General features: G+C 38.0%; 1 protein-coding gene across 4 annotated transcripts in view; it reads left to right on the top strand.

Annotated features, from left to right (window-relative positions):
* LCORL (ligand dependent nuclear receptor corepressor like) overlaps nucleotides 1–18,906 on the top strand; it is a 146,684-nt gene that overhangs the window by 43,406 nt on the left and 84,372 nt on the right. For all 4 annotated transcript variants that reach the window (XM_089677463.1, XM_089677464.1, XM_089677467.1 and 1 more), the window contains exon 2: nucleotides 17,804–17,869. In XM_089677463.1, the coding sequence (XP_089533589.1) occupies nucleotides 17,804–17,869 (66 nt within the window). The remainder of the gene's footprint in view (nucleotides 1–17,803; nucleotides 17,870–18,906) is intronic.

The raw sequence follows: 18,906 nt of genomic DNA, 5'->3' as shown, positions 1-18,906 counted from the left end.
AAATTCCCAGCAAATTACTTAACTCAAAATTATACTTGGTTCTGTTTTCTATAAAAGGTGCGGTACTAGGAGGTGGATAGGGGGTGGAATGAATAGACAGTGGTCAGAAGTGGGTAAATGGCGGAGACAAGAGGTGACTCGGAAGGGGGACTACCTGCACCTCTTCTCTGAGGGGGGGGGGGGGGGGGGGAATCCCCTGTGTGTATATGTATGTACGTATGTATGTATACACACTTCAGAATTCTTTCCACCTTTTATTGTAATTTTATAATCCGTGCAATCCAATTAAAAACTGAGGTCAAAGCTTTGGAATCATTTATTACTAGGGGTTCCCTGCTTGAGTAACCAAACCTTTTTTTCCATTGCTTACTTTTCTAAATTGGATTAATTTCTCCTCTTCTGATATAATAGTAGTGATGTCAGATCCATCCATATGAGTAGGTCACAGTGGCAGTTCTAATCTGGTTTTTAAAGAATGCTGAGCTGTGGGAGAGAGCGGGACATCACTATGTAGCAGGTGGATAAAAATCAATGATTTTTTTTAAAAAATCAAAAAAATCCGATTTTTTTTTTTTGGCTATAAATCCGATTTTTTTGGATATAAATCGGATTTTTTGGATTTAAATTGGATTTTTTTGAATAAAATGCTTTTTGAGGAAAATATATTACCATCCAAAGGTTATTCCATCATGAAATAAAGATTAGTTTTTTAATTATGTAGAATAAGGCTGTAAATGTTTAATTTTTTTGGTAAATAAATTCCATTAATCCATTCACAATGTAATGTTCTTCCAGAGGTTTTTGTAAGATTATTGGGCAGTTTCTCTGCCTACAAGATATTATCACAGATGTTTGGTTTACTTTTGCAGTTCTCTAAACTGAATTTGACTCAGCGGAGATCACATGCCTCTTCTTCACAGCAAAAATGTTATAACATGAACAGAGTTAAGAAAAAGACCTTAATCCTAACTTCTACAAACCTATGAATACAGAATCAACCCCTTCAGTGCTAAGTTTCAAGAAGTTCAGTGAATAGAATAGAAACAATATTTTTCTGATTGTTTGGAGTGGAATAGATCTGCACAAGAAGAAAGTGAAACGAAGTGTGAGGAGGAAGGGGCTGACAGTCTAAGCTTCTTAAAATATATATATTTTGTTTAGCCAAATTAGTTAACAAACATGGATGTTTAAGCAAATAACATATGCTGGAATGTTATTGTTTCAGTTGAATAAATCTATTTAAATTGTTATTATTAAGGTAATGATTATTTTTCTCCTTCCTAAGTACAACAGAAAAGTTGTCCAAATATGAATGATTAACCTATTAAACTGGGATAAAAAAACTAATATGAAAAGTTGTTGTTCTAAAAATCTTCATCTACTTTCATATTAAAGTTATACCAGCAAGAATTAGTCTTTATGTAGAAAACTAGGATTTAAATCAAGCCTTACTGACTAGTGATTTAAATTGTGATTTAAATCAGTTTGATTTAAATCAAATCCACCCTGCTATGTAGCGGTCCTAGTGAGAAGAGCCTCAGTTGTGTTTTGGTGATGGCACGTTAACACCTAGAATAATCATAAAATTCTTCAGTCTGTCCAGGTAAATCATACTGAACCTTGTTTATAAAACTGACCAAGGGAAGAAATGTAGTCAACAGTTTACATTGCCCCATAGCACTTTTTTTTTTTTTTTTTGAGCAACATGCCGTTTCAAAAACGCATCCTCTAACACATTTTGAAGTGAGGCTATGGTTCAGATCTTAAGATCTGGATTTTAATGATACAAAATTCCTTTAATATACATTTTAATTACCGTAAATATTTCAAATTTATCTGCAGATTAATCGTAAGTCAATTTTCCGACAGAAGCATAATCTTATTCTCTTCAGCCTATAGTAATAAAGGAGTATGCTTTGTACTTTCTATATATTTTAGCAGTTACAGAGCTTCAAGGCCAATAGGTCTGTCATTCAGGGTTAAATTTGAAAATTGGGTACAAGGTGGTGGACTATATGTTGGCCATACTGTAGCACTGTGGTAAGGAAAGTGAATCCCTTGTAATAAGTGAAGCCAGAATCTTGAGGGGAGAACAAAGGTAACAGCAGACATCTTATGGAGTCTTCTAGACAAAACTTTAAAGTTTTAAAATTGCTTATGAGTTTGAATTGTTTTCAAATTTAAACAAGTTTAACAGTGGCAGCATGGCCTGTTTTTTGGAAAGTACAAGAATCTTTTATAACATTTCCTTCAGGTAATTTCTTTTTACAAGTCAAATTCTTGGCAGTTGTCCAGTTTGAACCTGATTTAGTAATACAGGACAATTTAAATAGTCTTCGTTAACTATTTTTTCATGTTAGATGAAAAAGGTATTTTCCAATGGGCTTCTGCTTTTGGCAGAATCCTTGTGTACCTTCATGCTTTGAATTATGGACTTTTTATATGATGTTCCTTATGTTCAAAGTGGGTAGCTAATAACAATAGAGACAGTTTACTGCAGTGATTTCTCTAGGGTGTGACTGGGAACCTCAAAGGAGAGCGTGTGCAGAAAAATATAGAGTTGTTTTGTTGTCTACAGCAAGTCAAATTTTAGTGGGTGGGATGTGTTGAGAATGAAAATGGTAAGAAAGAAACCATCACATTATTCAGTCGTGCAGAGGATGTATTTTTCAGAAAGATGTAAATAGGAAAGGTTTTTGTTAACCTGGCAGGGTTTTGGTTACCATTCAGGCCGTATAGACACAGCAAAAGAGTTGCAAATACCCTCTTCCTTGAAAGAAAATCTGTGTAATCAGGAAATGGTGCATGGGAGAGGAACTCTGCTAGCTTTAATTGCCATTGGGGACTTCTGATGTGAAAGGGAACAAAAGGAAGACTTGACCTTTATGTCTTAAAGGGAAGACGTTGTGCTGTCTAGGAATGCCTTGTGTGTTTCATGAAATGAGTCACTCTTCATCAGGGGACAGCCCATGTTTCAGCTTGTGCTTTGCTCTTCTTTTGCTGTTTTTACATCCAAAGATGTTATGATTCACTTAACAAAGTGTGTATGTATATTAGACACTTTTTTTTTAATTTATTATTTTTTTTTAAATCGTTTGGTCCACTTGAAATGAAAACACTGCAAATACTTCCTTTGTAACATTTGTGAGGTCCCTTGCTGGCATCTTCTGCCTGAGTTCTTCAAGGTGCCTGGACTTGCTTTACTGGCGCCGGATAACGTAACTCCTGCTCATGTGAAGGAAATCATTCCTTCCCGGCACCAAGGCGCCATGCCGAGGATGCCATCCTTCCCGGCACCAAGGCGCCATGCCGAGGATGCCATCCTTCCCGGCACCAAGGCGCCATGCCGAGGATGCCATCCTTCCCGGCACCAAGGCGCCATGCCGAGGATGCCATCCTTCCCGGCACCAAGGCGCCATGCCGAGGATGCCATCCTTCCCGGCACCAAGGCGCCATGCTTTTGTCTTATATCACACATGGATGACGAGTATATTTTCCCACAGCAACAAGTTCAATGGTTCTTTTCGAGAGAGAGATAACAACATTTATTCAGATATCATTACTTACAACAGATGACAAAAATCCAGATGAATATTTGTAAATATTACAACAAACAACCCTCAGGCTGGGTTCACACTTGTGCGGTATATCGCATGTGATTCGCACAGGAGCTGCACCGCATTCCTGTGCATACTACATGCAAATTATGTGCAGTGTTATTGGAGCCATACATTTTGTATGGCTCAAATCGCACTGCATCCACACCAAAAAGATGCGTGACCCTTTGTTTGGTCCGCACTAGAATTGGATCACATGGGTATTCACACCCATGCAAACTAATTCTGGACATCGCACTGCGTTTTGCGGACTGATTTCAGGCTGTTAAGTTAACATACACACCCGCAATGGTTAGCATGAACAGGGTGCGACTGTGATGCGGTGCGGAATTTGCACAGAAAACGCTGTAAATTTCGCACCACATCAGTGTGGACCCAGGCTCAGAGTCCCATTTAAGATACTTCATATCAAACATGGAGATACTACACCGTCCAGCATATGCCCATTCTATCATATGTACCTAGGGTAGCTTCCATGCATGCAATAATGCGAGTTATGATCTATACCTGTGCTTCCATATTAATAAAAGCTAGAAGCTCTACTTACAGCCAAAAAATTTCCCTTCATATACAGTTTACGATCAGTAAGCAAAGCTGGAGGGGTTTCTGATTGGCTGGCAAAACACTTTTGATCTTAACATGAAAAGACTTCACTTGCCATTACTGTAAATAACAATTAAGGTCACTATAGTGTTTACCAGGTAAACAAGTCACCCTTTCACCATTTCCCATGAATACATCCTCGAGTCTAATTACCATCAATAGATATTTCCTGTATGGTCAAATCACAAAATCACGTTCTTTATCATCCGTAACTGTGTAAACAATGCACCCTTTGAATCGTCTAATTAGATGAACAGACTATTCCCCAAATACTAAGTTGGCCTTACATAAATTTAACATAGAAAACAGTTCTTTTGATGCGTAAAGTGGTCTTGTCACTGGCCTGTGTATGTTCATTCAATATATATATATTCTACAATACACACACAATTTATTTATTACACACAATATACTTCACAAGCTAAGCATGTAAACTGAGCAGTGTACAGAAGGCAGGCAAGTTTGTTTTATTGCAGAAGAAACCTAACATGTCGTCTTCAATAAATACCCTGCCTGTTTTTTCTTTAGTTCCACTTAAAAAAGGTTTATATAATTTTTTTTTTTTTTATTTGGGTTTTATGAAATTTTATGTTCTATAAAAGTATTTTGCAGTATATTAGACATTTATATATGCTCATTTGAAATTGCTTTATGTTTATATGCCTGAGACACAAACTTTAAAAGAATAACTGAACAGCTGAAATGCTTGGCTTTTCTGGAGAAAATTCTAACTTGGGTATGTTTTTGTGCTTGCCACCTTTCTAAAGAGCATTGGCTTTTGGTCATGTAATTGAAAGGATGAGAATTTTAGACCGGCTTATCTTTTCCTCAGGAGAAATCACGTGACCTCTTGCCTTGGCAATTTATATATGGTTCTAAAAATATTTAAATCTATTTTTTTCTGTTTTCTTTTAATTGTGTTAATTTAAGTAGAGCATAAGGCTAGGTTAGACCCAAGGGGTCTTAGGATAGTAGTACTTTATCAGCAGCACAATGTAAAGCCCTATTTGGCAATCATAAGTTAATTCAAGGAGGAAAATCTTTTCCACTTCCACTCCCAGCATGCTATTAATTTCACTTTTTACAGTTAATTATTGCATACCTTGAAGAGTGCTTTAATTGACTCTGTATGATTTGAATTCACCGATTTGTAAAAATATTTAAGGGAAATTAACTGATGTTGAGTTCATATGTCACAACAGTGGCTTTAATTTGTCATTTTTGAAAAGCATTAGTTACATGTACCTTTCTAATTCATTTTGCAGAAAGTTACATTTATTATAAAGATATTTGTTAGAAAAATGGGACGACTCTGTATCATTGGATCCTCTCCCCTCTGTGAAGAGGGCCAGTACCTCCTGCCAGATTTCAGAGTCCTTATCCTGCTGCTTGAAGTACTTGGCAGGACTCACAATCACCACAAAAACTGAATGATTTCCAGCAGGTAAAATCTAGTTGCAGATCCTGCATAAAATTTTGAGTTATACGCTCAATGGGGGCGATGGAGATAGATTCTGACTATGTTAACAATTAAGTGCAGCGCTATCAATAACATAAACACTAAATAAATTTGATAGAATATCTAATTTAAATCAAAACGGAAACCGTGCTAAAAAAACACACACTGGTAGCAAGAGTCCATATAAGATCCGTATATCTAGGCAGAAGTTGGTGCATGGGAAAGAGAGCCCGATCCAGAGAAGAAATCCTCACCTTCCACCCCATATGAAAGCCTCTTACCAGAAAATTTGACCGCCCAAAGGACTGGTCAAATAGCGCAGCAATCTGGCCCACCTGATGTAACGAACTCCTGAATATAGACTCCCTCCAATGACTTGTCCAAACACTTCTCCAAATCATAAGATCTTTAGACAGCAAACCTCCCATCAGGTAACAAAATACCATGTAGAGAAGAGATGCTGACTCAGTGTAGTAAGGTACTTAACCGGTATATTAATTTATAAAATTGCACGTACACAGACTTCAGCAAAAACCAGCATGTCAATTGAGTTGTTTCAAACCAACAAAATGGCCGTTGTCCATACAGAGCGCGATTGTGTCACATGGTGTGACTCCACCCTACGCGTTTCATCAGAAAGATGTCGTTGGGGCGTGGCCAGCGTGCCATATCACACACTATATAGAGCTCAGAAGAACACTCCCTCTCATTTAGGATGTGCTCCACAAACGGAACAGCAACCCCAAACAGGAAGTAAAAGTGTTAGACCTCGGTCTCTATAGACCAAAGGTGTTTGCTGCGTTCCAAACACTGGGAAACCTCCGTGATCATACACCATCCAGGTTAACCATTTTAAAACTGTAAAAACGGCCGAACATTGTAATAGAAAAAAAGGGATATTAATCTTGTACCCTAAAAACATATTAAAAAAAATTATAAACTATCATAAAAATGACAGTAGTAATAACAGAGGACAATCTATTCTAATCCATTTCTATTCCTAAAAAATAATTTTTAAAAAAGCCTTTTTGTTATACTTTAAAGATGACCAACCCTCACCTTGCACCTCTTGCCAAGAGCATTGGTGAACTTAATCTGTCAAAAACTCAGCAAAGATGTCTCTGCCATAAAGTGCTGATTTGCTTTGATGTTTTTTTTTGTGTGTACACAGGTGGCTAGGTTGAAAAACATCCATCACTTTTATCCTTACACAAGCTTTAACATAAGTCCATAAAAAGGAACAACAAAAAAAACCCTGGTAACTTTTGTCTAGTTTCCCGCACAGGGAAAAAATATTTTTTTTTCCTGCTTCGACTAAACCAGTAAGATCAGTTTCCTGGATCAAGTATATATGGTATTATTTAATAATTGAGTATTCCATCAGTTGTAGAAAAGACAATCTGCTTCTTTTTTTCCATTTTTTTGTTATATTGTGGGGCATGCCTTAATTGGACCACTTCATCTCCTACCACCTGTACACCCCTTATGGACCACAGCAATTTTTTAATTTTATATTGCCCTGTTAATTCCGCAATAATTTTGACATTACTTAATGTCACATTTACATGTTATATCACAGAGTATATATACTCGCAACACCACTAAAGTATTCGTTATGTGTAAAATATACCTGGTTGAATCTGCCCTCAGCTGTCCCATCTTCTAAGTGTCCCCACTGCAGGCTGAGATTGTGTAGACCAGCTATTGTCATCTACTGAGCATGCTCCAGTTTCAGTTCCCTTCTAAGCTCATCATTTCCTTTTTTTTTCTTATCTGAGCAGCCCGCGTGACCGTAGAGTCACATGCATATACACCGTACAAATACCAGCCCACTTTTTCTCTCCTCCATGTCTTCCTATTTCTAAACATTATGGGGTTGAATATAGTATGCTGATTGATTACATTTACTAAGAAACACAAAAAACCCTTATATTTAATACTGATTTATATTAAAAATTAAAAATATATATATATATATATAAATAAACTATCACATGTAATTGCAAATACCTGTAAAGAAAAACAAAAAAAATTGGATGCAGATGCCATCTGAACAAAATGAAAGCTAGTGTCGCTTGTAGGAACTTTTAAAATTTTGCTTATGGAAAATTTTTGGGCACTAGAGTTCACTGTTTCGTGGACCTGCAGAATTTTAAGAGTTTAGTACTGATTTCACTCAGCACATCTTTTATATTTTATTTTATAAGGAAAAATAAAAGGGTATTGTGTTGAGTTTGTATACCCTAACATCAACTAAGTGTAGTATTTACTGGATATTTTTAATTTTATAAACCATTGGGTTAATGTCTGGAAGTTAATGTCTGTTATATCAATCTGTAGTTTAATGTTTTGTTTTCTTTGTTTTCTCAATATGACATAAAGCACTATTTTGTTTACTTTATTCATCTTGGTTTTTGGTTATTTTTGTAAAATGTTGTATTGCAAATATTGTGAATAATAAAGTTATTTTTGAAAACATATAATTTTTAATTGTGACTTTTTTTTTTTTTTTTTTGGAACATGCAAACACACACATTATTTGTGATGAAGTGACAAACAGTTTTTTGGGTGTTGAGTGAAGAAAACTGTTTAATTACATCAATGGTTACGAATATTCCGTCGTGTTTGCTGTCCTCGAGTTCTTCCGGGTCATGAGCAGCTTCCGATCATGCGCGGTCGTTCGTATCCAATTCTTTTCGTACGATAACTGTACATATCGTAAAATCGTTCGTTCTGTTCACAAATGACAAAAATTTTTATGTTTGCACCATCGTTAATTTTCATTCGTAAGATCGGAATCGTCTGTCGAAAATGATGTACACACCGTCAGAAAATTGCACTGTTCGTCAGATGAATACGTTCGTACAATTTTCGTATAGTGTGTACGGGCCATAACTGTTTTTTGTTTCCAATCCCTTCTGCCCCATCTGCAGCCTTCTCTGTTGCATATTCCCTATCCGTACGTGTGCACAGGTGCAGAGCCTGTTTGGCTTCTAATGCTGGCACTTTTGTTTTCTCAGTGGAGTTCAGCTTTTAATTTGAGCAGATTTAAAGTGAAACTACACTGCATTTGACACCACACACATTTTATTCATTTTTAATATTCAAAGCAAACTCACTTCTCCATCCATGTCTCCATGCTTTGTTCAGCTGAGCAATCTCTTTGAAATACACCCCCTAGTATTTCTGGCTGTGGCCATCTTGAATAAGGGCAGATGATTCATGTGGCATTTACTTCCTAGAATCCATCTGCCCTTAGCTTTGCTGACAAAATCCCTTCTCCCCTCCCGAAGGCTCCTGGAATATACATAGTTTGCCTAGGCATGGAAACCAGGAAGTAACCGAACAGAAAAAAAAAAAGCTTAAAACAAGTAAATATGATTCTTTTGCTATTTACTAATGCTAGCAGAATTCAATTGGTCATTGTTGATTGAGAGAGTTAAGTTCTGCTTTAAGTCTCCCCAAAACTCCCCCCCCCCCCCCCCCCCCACCAAAATGCACAAGCCAAGCTCTTCTAGTGTTTCCTCTTTATTCATTATAGATATATTTTATGCTTTGATTTAAATGTGTAAATATGCCGAAAAGTCGACAAAGTATTTATTTCATCACTGAAAATACATGCAAAAATGTGCCCAGGACAGGACGGTTGTCCTTTTTGGCCATAATTTTTCTTATCCATATAATTTTTTTACAAACAGGAATTTAACGTAAGCTGATGTGATCATTTTATGATTTTGTCTATGAACATTTTTTTTTTCGTAATTTTTTTTGTCAGTATGTACCACCTCATTTTGTTTTCCATCGTAGTCCATTGGTTGTCACAGTACTTTCTGATATTTTTCAGTTTGAAGGATAATACTCTGCAGCTATAACATGCAGATCTGCATGAAGATTTCCCCAAATCTCCTATTCTCTCTTGGATTGATATTCATAAATTGACACAAGGTAATTTTTTTTTACCTAGTATATGTATGTAGGTATTAAGAAATTTCTTGATTCCATGGAAACGGTATTTGTGTCATATACATTATTCATCAGTTCCTATGGAAACACGAGTGATAAGTGGTCAGTTGCTTACAGGTTTAATGGAGCAGTACATATAATCAGATGTATATATCTTGAGGATGTAGCATTCCATTTCCTATTCATTGTGATTTTAGTTGCACATGTAAATCTTTTGTATTGGTATTGTTAGTGTTTGAGCCCGTTGTGTATAGCTGTCGAAGTATACTATTCATTTGAATTTTTCAGTATCAGTAAATCCATAGAAATTACAGTTGAGTCTCTCACAGAGAAGGGATATCCATTTCTGAATGTACTGTGTGCGGTCATATGTTCATTAATATTTATTGTGGGAATGCAGGTGGTTATGAACGTGTGGTGTTTTTTTTTTTTTGTGTTTTTTTGGTTTTTTTGGTTTTTTTTTTTTTTTTTAATTCTAATTTTGAAGAAAATGTGTATTGTGAAGTGCCATGGCTGTGCACAGTGCAGTAATTCATTGCAGTCCAGTAAGTTAAAGTTGAACTTCAGACAAACTGCTTAATATACAGTTGAAATACAGATGTTGTAGCTGTTTTATTTCAAAGGGCTTGTATACTGTTTATCCAATCCTGAAATATATACAGTAGTGATAGAAAGTCAAGCTAGATTGGTGACCTGACTTTTCTCTTGGGTCCCTTTCACATGGGCCAGACTCCATTTAGATCTGTCCGTTAACCTTCTGCTGATCAGAGCAGAGCGGGCGGATGACCGGTCTTTGTCCGCTCCGTTTATGCAGAGCGGGCGGATGACAGGTCTGTGTCTGCTCAGTTTATGCAGAGCGGGCAGATGACAGGTCTGTGTCCGCTCCGTTTATGCAGAGTGGACACAAACACAGCCCACTGTGCTGTATGGGTGACTGGGAGTAAACGGACTCCACTGTCCTTTTTGCACCCGACTGCTTTCCAGTGTGATCTGCCTAGACGGAGGATTATTTTCTTTTTTTATATATAATTTGATCTGTGGTAGGGGGATGTAAACTGACACAAGTCTGTTTACATCCACCAGTCCATGGGTGGGAATGGAGGCTGAAAAACCGACAAGCGGACCATATTGGGCCCTTCGTGTCAATGGTGTCTTACTGTAGTTAACAAATACAACGTGCTCATCATCCTGTGTTATGATTTTCTTCTATGAAATCTTCCAGATCATTTAACCCCTTCCTGCCGCTGCCTCTTGGCCGTTTCAGAGGTTCTAAATGCCGGGAGGTGAGCATTCCAGTAATGTGATTGGCTCCTAGTTGCATCAGTTTTTTGTTTTGTTTTTTTTTCCTGCCTCTGAACTCCCCTGGGTGTCCATGCACACATAGACTTTTAGCAGCAGTAGAGTTTAGAGGCAGGGAGAAAAAACCTCACTGCCAGTGCATCCAGGAGCAACAGAGTTTTGGCAGAAAAAAATCATATGACTCAGCTAAACCCTAGGTGCATTTAGCACTTCAACGTTTATTAATTTCAGTAGCCAAAATAAATTCTAATTCTGGCCAGTGAATTAAATGAACGCCCAAATATCAAACACTGCTAAACTGGTTTGAAAAAGCGCAGCTTAGGTGAGTTTTTAACTCTGATTTTCTCCTGTTAGGAGAAACAGAATTTTACAATAAACTAGTGTGCATGATAGGCATAATTCTACCAAAATATTTTGTATACATGTTTGTTTATTGTATTTGTCTTCCTGATGAAGAGGGCCTTTCAAAACAGCCAAAACATGTTGGCATTTCATAGGACTCCTTGACCAATTAACAGTTTTATCTGTTAAATACAATGTGAATGTGATATCCGATCAATAACCCCTTAAACCTACACTAATTCCAAATTGGAAAAAAAACTTTCAACCCCTGAAAGTTTAAAATCAAATAAATTAGTCCAAAAGAGAATCTTCCCTCTTTTATCAAATAATCTACCTATATGTACAACAACAAAAGTTTCCCCATATAGTTCTATACGTGAACTAACAAAAAATCATAAAGTCCAGTGTCCCAATGATCAAAACTAAATCATAAAAGTCCAGTGTCTCGATAATCAAAATAGTAGAACCGAAAAAAAGGATGTGTATCTTGCAGCGTTGATTGTGTTTGGTGATTTATGTGAAAAACCTCAAAGATAAAAAGACTCACAATAGTGCATTACCATAATATAATCAAAACAAAAAAAAAAAAAATAAAAAAAAAAAAAAATATATATATATATATATATATATATATATATATATATATATATATATATATATATATATACACGCTTACATGCACACACAAATGTGTATCATAAAGTTGTGCAACACTAAGTGATAGTGAAACACTTGTGAAAACCTTCCAAACAAATAGTAAAATACTCGTGCTCAAAAATTCTGAAATCCTGAAGTGAAACTACTATCCACACGTGACACTTCTAGTGAGTAAGGCAAATGTACCCTTACCAACAGTAGAGAAAAACCACGCCTTTATAGTATAATTAGTAGAAATCCTCCAAAGGAACTTTCTCCTCCTCTCCTCCTTCACTTATTGTTAGGGTGATGTTGTAATGCCATCCACTTTCCCAAGTCTATAATCATGGGTTTACCAGGCTCCAGTATAATAGAAATTAGCCATGACGTACCTCCATGTATTCAAAATAACATTTTAATAAGTCTGCTTACATTAAAATATGCGATTGAGACAAACCCCACTTTCTGGGGATTACCAGGCAGTTCCCACACAGGTATCCAGGCAGTTCCCACACAGGTATCCAGGCAGTTCCCACACAGGTATCCAGGCAGTTCCCACACAGGTATCCAGGCAGTTCCCACACAGGTATCCAGGCAGTTCCCACACAGGTATCCAGGCAGTTCCCACACAGGTATCCAGGCAGTTCCCACACAGGTATCCAGGCAGTTCCCACACAGGTATCCAGCGATTCCCCAACAAAGATGGCCGCTGTAACACTTCCGGTTCCTGTTTCTTGCGTATGACGTCACTTCCTCTTGACGCGTTTCGTCACATCCGGGACTTAATCATTACAGCCTCAAGAGGAAGTGACGTCATACGCAAGAAACAGGAACCGGAAGTGTTACAGCGGCCATCTTTGTTGGGGAATCGCTGGATACCTGTGTATGAACTGCCTGGAAAACTGTGGGAACTGCCTGGTAATCCCCAGAAAGTGGGGTTTGTCTCAATCGCATATTTTAATGTAAGCAGACTTATTAAAATGTTATTTTGAATACATGGAGGTACGTCATGGCTAATTTCTATTATACTGGAGCCTGGTAAACCCATGATTATAGACTTGGGAAAGTGGATGGCATTACAACATCACCCTAACAATAAGTGAAGGAGGAGAGGAGGAGAAAGTTCCTTTGGAGGATTTCTACTAATTATACTATAAAGGCGTGGTTTTTCTCTACTGTTGGTAAGGGTACATTTGCCTTACTCACTAGAAGCGTCACGTGTGGATAGTAGTTTCACTGAGTGTTTCACTTCAGGATTTCAGAATTTTTGAGCACGAGTATTTTACTATTTGTTTGGAAGGTTTTCACAAGTGTTTCACTATCACTTAGTGTTGCACAACTTTATGATACACATTTGTGTGTGCATGTAAGCGTATATATATATATATATATATATATATATATATTTATTTTTTTTTTTTTTTTATTTTGATTATATTATGGTAATGCACTATTGTGAGTCTTTTTATCTTTGAGGTTTTTCACATAAATCACCGAACACAATCAACGCTGCAAGATACACATCCTTTTTTTCGGTTCTACTATTTTGATTATCGAGACACTGGACTTTTATGATTTCGTTTTGATCATTGGGACACTGGACTTTATGATCTTTTGTTAGTTCACGTATAGAACTATATGGGGAAACTTTTGTTGTACATATAGGTAGATTATTTGATAAAAGAGGGAAGATTCTCTTTTGGACTAATTTATTTAACAGTTTTATCTGGGCTATCAAAAACCCCTCTTTCCATTTGCTTCGATACGCTACCAGTTTAAAGCTGAACTCCAGGAATTCATCCAGTCTGTAAAATGTGTTGGTTTACTATGAGTTAAGTCCAGCAAGGTGCATGTCTCCTTTTATTTACATGACAGTTTTACAGAGCTCTGGGAGTATAGCTATTGCTACATTTCTGAGTTTCTGAGAGATTTCTACCTTCCCCTCTCTTCTGCTGGTTCAGCATTGGTGCTCTGGAACTATGGCAATAGCTAGATTCCCAGAACTCAGTAAAAATACAAATTGTAGATTAAAGAGATAAGTCCACAAAGGGACATGCACCTCTATGGACTTAAGCGATTCTAAAGGTTAATTTTTTTTTTTGTGTTTGGAAAATAACAAACATATCTATACTTGTCTACTGTGTGCAGTGGTTTTTACACAGAGCAGCCTGGATCCCGCTCTTCTCGGGTCCCATGCAGGCTTTTCTGGCTCAGGTGCCCCCACAGCAAGCAGGTTGCTATGGGGGCACCTATTGCTCCTTGTGTCCATTCACACACGGAGCAGTAGCTTGACCCTGCCCCCTCTTTCCTCTTTGGCTGACTGGCTGTGATTGACAGCAGCAGGAGCCAATGGCTTCCGCTTGCTGTCTCAGCCAATGAGGAGGCAGAGACCTGGGACAGCCAAGGCTGTCATTCACATCGCTGGATCCCAATGTGGCTCAGGTAATTATTGAGGGGGCTGGGGGCACTGCTGCATACAGAAGGCTTTTTACCTTCATGCACGAAGGTAAAAAAAAAACAAACCTTCAGCCTTTACAACCATTTTTAATCCATAGAAATCTAGAACGTTGTACAACGTGGCTGAATTCCTGGAGTTCAACTTTTTAAATGGTAGTACACAGATACACTCATCTCCTAAAACCTTAGCACTGACTTTGATGGTAGAACACTCCTTATTGTGAGCCCAGATACTGCAGTCCAATCCACGCTGGGTTCCCAGAAGCATTCCTTTGAAGCACTTGATATCAATTGTACATATAGACCTAAAGGCTTTTGTGAAATTTATTTGTAAAATGGCTTTTTTTTTTTATAAAGTGATCCATCATAAAGTGTGATAATTGCAATTTATACCAGGGTGTGAGATATTAGTATGTATATTAAATCATAATACATTGTAGAAAACAAATCCCTGAGTGATGTAGTAAAAGCATCTGCTGGGCCTATGTCTGAACTGACTTGTCCCAGAATTGTTCATTTCTCTATTAGTAATAGAATAAGTTCTGCAATCCACGAGGATATATAGAAACACTTTTAGTACTTTTAAGATCAGTAGATCTATATAATATTTAGTGTTTTTTGGAAGCAAATCTATTATTTTTTTTCTTCATTTAGCATTTTGGTCTACTAACCTTTTTAGAGTTGAAATGCTTTTGGCTGAGCCCAGCTTCCAGGTTGATCCTGGATTACAATTGGTTTTCTAAGGAATTAGCACTACTGTTTTTAGCATGTATGTGCATGTACGTGTCCTTTTGTAGTTACTTTTTTATTAGCTCTTCTGGGAAAATGTGTGCTAGTAAAGTGAATCCTTTTTTTCTTAAAATTCTAACCTAAAACTTTGTACTTTCCCTATCAATTACAGTTTCAAATTTGTGTTAGGTGTGGTTTTGCTTGATGTATTGTCATGTTGGAATGAAGACTTTTAAAATCTCATTAGGTTCACATCTCAGCAGTTCTGTGTGCCGTGTTTGCACAGGCACAGTAGCCCATTAATTTCCTGCAGGAAAAAAGGTCCCTTCATCTTTTTTAAAATGCAGCCTTGTTTGGGAAACCTAATTTTTCAGTGTGTAGGGGTGCCATTAAGGGTTGACACCCCTACTGGTTTTTTATGTGGGTACAAGAACACGTGTGATTTACATGCACTCCACACCCACACAAATGTGAACCTAACCTTACAGTGCTTCAGAAAGCAATGATCCAACCCATGGCTTAAAATGGTTCTAAAAGCTGGATGTCCTTCATCTTAATGCATTCCTTACATTGAAGCAGCGTTCCACTCAAAAGTGGAAGCTCCGCTTGTTTGCTGCCTCCTCCCCTCCATTGCCATATTTGGCAGCTTTTGGAGGGGAGTGGGTACTTGGTTTTGACAGGTACCCGCTCCCACTTCCGGCTCAGTTTACTACGGTGAAGTTTTGCCCCCTCCTTCCTCCCGCAGTCTCCTGGGAACATTTACAGGTCCCAGAAGACTGCCGGTCCAATCGGAATGCATAGCGCAACTTGCGGATGTGCAGTGGACACCCGGCTGTGAAGCTGCAAGCTGTCACAGCCTGGTGCCCACAGTGATGTCGGCGCTGAGAAGAGAAGGGATGGCGCGGGTGAGCACATCAATGGACCCTGGGACAGGTAAGTGTGTTTATTAAAAGTCAACAGCTAAAAAAACTGTAGCTGCTGACTTTTAATAAACACAAAACTGACTGGAACTCCGCTTTAAGGTAAAAAACAAAAACACCCCACTATTTCCTGCCCTCCCAAACACTTACCTGAGCCTATCAGGGATCCAGTGCTGTACCCAGCTGCAGTCCTCTATACTTTTTCTTCCTCTTCTCACAGGTACATGAGCAGCTGTCAGTCAAATGCTGTAAGATGGGACTTGGGAGATGGGGCCAAACCGCGCTGTGTTAAGCGCAACTCCATAGACACACACAGCTCTGGAGCGAGCATGCATGTGTGCCCCCATAGCAAGCAGCTTGCTATGGGGGCACACATAGAAGATGAGGAGCCACAAGGGCCAGCCCCCAGAAGAGGAGGTTCAGGGCTGCTCTGTGCAAAGCTATTGCACAGAGCAGGTAAGTATAACACGTTTGTTATTTTAATAATAAAAATGTAGACTTTATTTAGTTTTTGTTCTACTTTAAAATTAATTGTAGACAACTGCATGCAGACAGGCTGTATATTGCAAAAGAGTCGTGCTATGTCTCTTCTTCAATAATACACACTGCCTGCTGGCAGTTTTCCATTTATTGTACACTGAGCTGCGTATTCCCAAAACATTCTGGATTTGACTGACTCCTATTTGCATGCAAGATGATTTGAAGTAGGACATCCTTGAGAAAGAGGGTTCTTGCATCCCCGAAACCTTGGGTTTTCCTCCTCTATATTTCACCAGTGTTTGGCTCAGCTATCCATTTCATTACTCTATTCTGGGTACTGAACACCTGTATGTATTTCTGAACATCACCGGCTAAATGTTCTCAGTGTTGCTTACAGAAACTACTGTATATACATGCGTGTATTTTTATTGGTGTGATTCAACAGTGGAGCGAATACCTATGCTGTGTTATGCTTGTGATATGACATACTTAGATATTTGTACCTATTAAGAAAAATACAGAGGCTACTGTTGTTTTTAAATAATTCTGTGGCTCTTTGGTTTGAGACCTTACTGAGTTTACTGAGACAAACCTGGATGAGTATTCAGATTAGGAAGGTCAGAAGTCCTGACCGGCTTTTTTGTTTTTTTTTTGAGTCATGACCCAGAAAGTATTGAGATCACTTGGTTAATATGACAGCCGGGAATCCAACATTTTCAGGAAAGATCAGTTCTGGCAGCCTCTATGCTTGAGGTTTCCGTCAACATTTTGAATGACAAATGTATAAGGGTAAGAAGGAAGGTTCATTAACTTGGATTCCAAATGTCCTCTTTGGTGAGGGGACAGGTATTGGAAAGTTTGGTTTTTTTACCCTAATACAGAGAATGCATTAAGGAAAAAAAAGAGTTTCAACCATTTTAAGCCATATGAATAAAAACTGATTATTGTAAGCACCACTGCCAGCGTTATATGGTTTGCTGACACTAGCTGCTACTTTCACTGGACATCTTGAGATGTTACATTAAGTGGAAAAATAACAGATCACCTGGCAGGATCAACAGGTAATATACCTATGTTACAGAAGGGTCTCTATTATTGCTGGTGACAAATTGCATTTTGTTTGCTCATAGTTTCACATTACCAAGTTGATTTTGTTTTAGATAATAATTCTGTTCCATACTGGCTGTCGATGTTTACTTTGCAAATGAAAAAAAAAACCCATGTCTGAGTGTACGGTTAAACTAATTTAATGTTATTCCTAGAATTTGAAATCTGATTATATTTCTTCTATTTTCTAGGTTTCGAGAGCATTCTAGAAGGGCTGTATGGACCAGGATTACGTAGAGACCTCAGTTTATTTGATGGTATTTTATTTTCATATAATACACAATTTTGCCTTTTCATACATGAATCGGTGTTCTAGAAATAATATTTTTGGGCAAGGTGCACTTTTCACTTTTTTAATTTTTCTCCTAAAATATTTGTTTACATAGGGTACTGTTTTAAGGTAATAAGAATACAAAATACGGTGATCTTTAGCAGTCAATCTGAAATAATTATTTTCTAATTTGACTATAAAAAGCTGCTGTGGGTTACTGTTATTTATAGATTCATCTTACTATACTATGCATGTAATTAGTGTTTTTCCAGTGTTTCCTTGCATTAACCTCATCGGTGCAAAACTGTGCTTTGTGAAGGGGGTCACATTTTACATGGGCCTCCTGTGCTCACGTATTCATGATTATAGCTTCAAGTCATTGTCCATCTTGTCCATTGTGGCAGAGTTGCTCCCCAGTGAGGAGGAGATGGAAGAGGACGAAGTGAAAAGTGAATCCTCGGAGTCTAAGAACTCCTCCCAAGAGGACAGGCAGTTGGTGGGTGAGATGTGCTCCTGGGAATTAGAACCATCGCCACCTTTTGGACATAAGGTCACCAGTGTGTGTGTGTGTGTTATGTGCTGTATGAAGAGTGGCTGCGTATATGTATGCTTCTGTCAAGGGGGTTGTGCAGCGGTACCCTCTAGTGAAGGAGGCCTACCACAACAAGTGGAAAGTGCCTGTGGTTTATCTGGCTATTTCCTGCCTCAAAAAATCCATTATGGTTCTAGCAGACAAGAGGTTAGAGGCCCTTCTTAAAGTCTCTCTTGCTCTATTGAACTTGGCCATGCAATCAATGGTGGTGTCTATGGCTGTATGCCAAACTGTGGCAGACTGGGACAAGCGCATGGCACAATCCTGGAATTTTACCATCCTTAAGCATTAAGAATGCATATTTATATGTCCCCATTTTCCCCAGCAATTAGCAGTTCCTGTGAGTTCCTGTGAGAAGCACTATAGGGTTGTGGTTCCCCATTATCCTATATCTGGATGATCTCTTTAAGGATCACTCTGCCCCAGCCCTG

This window comes from Staurois parvus, unplaced genomic scaffold, assembly GCF_062004578.1.
Source record: "Staurois parvus isolate SC_StPar_1 unplaced genomic scaffold, SC_StPar_1.0 ptg000186l, whole genome shotgun sequence".
Classification (NCBI taxonomy): domain Eukaryota; kingdom Metazoa; phylum Chordata; class Amphibia; order Anura; family Ranidae; genus Staurois; species Staurois parvus.
The sequence above is the reverse complement of the archived record's forward strand: the minus strand, read 5'-3'. Positions and strand labels throughout refer to the sequence as shown.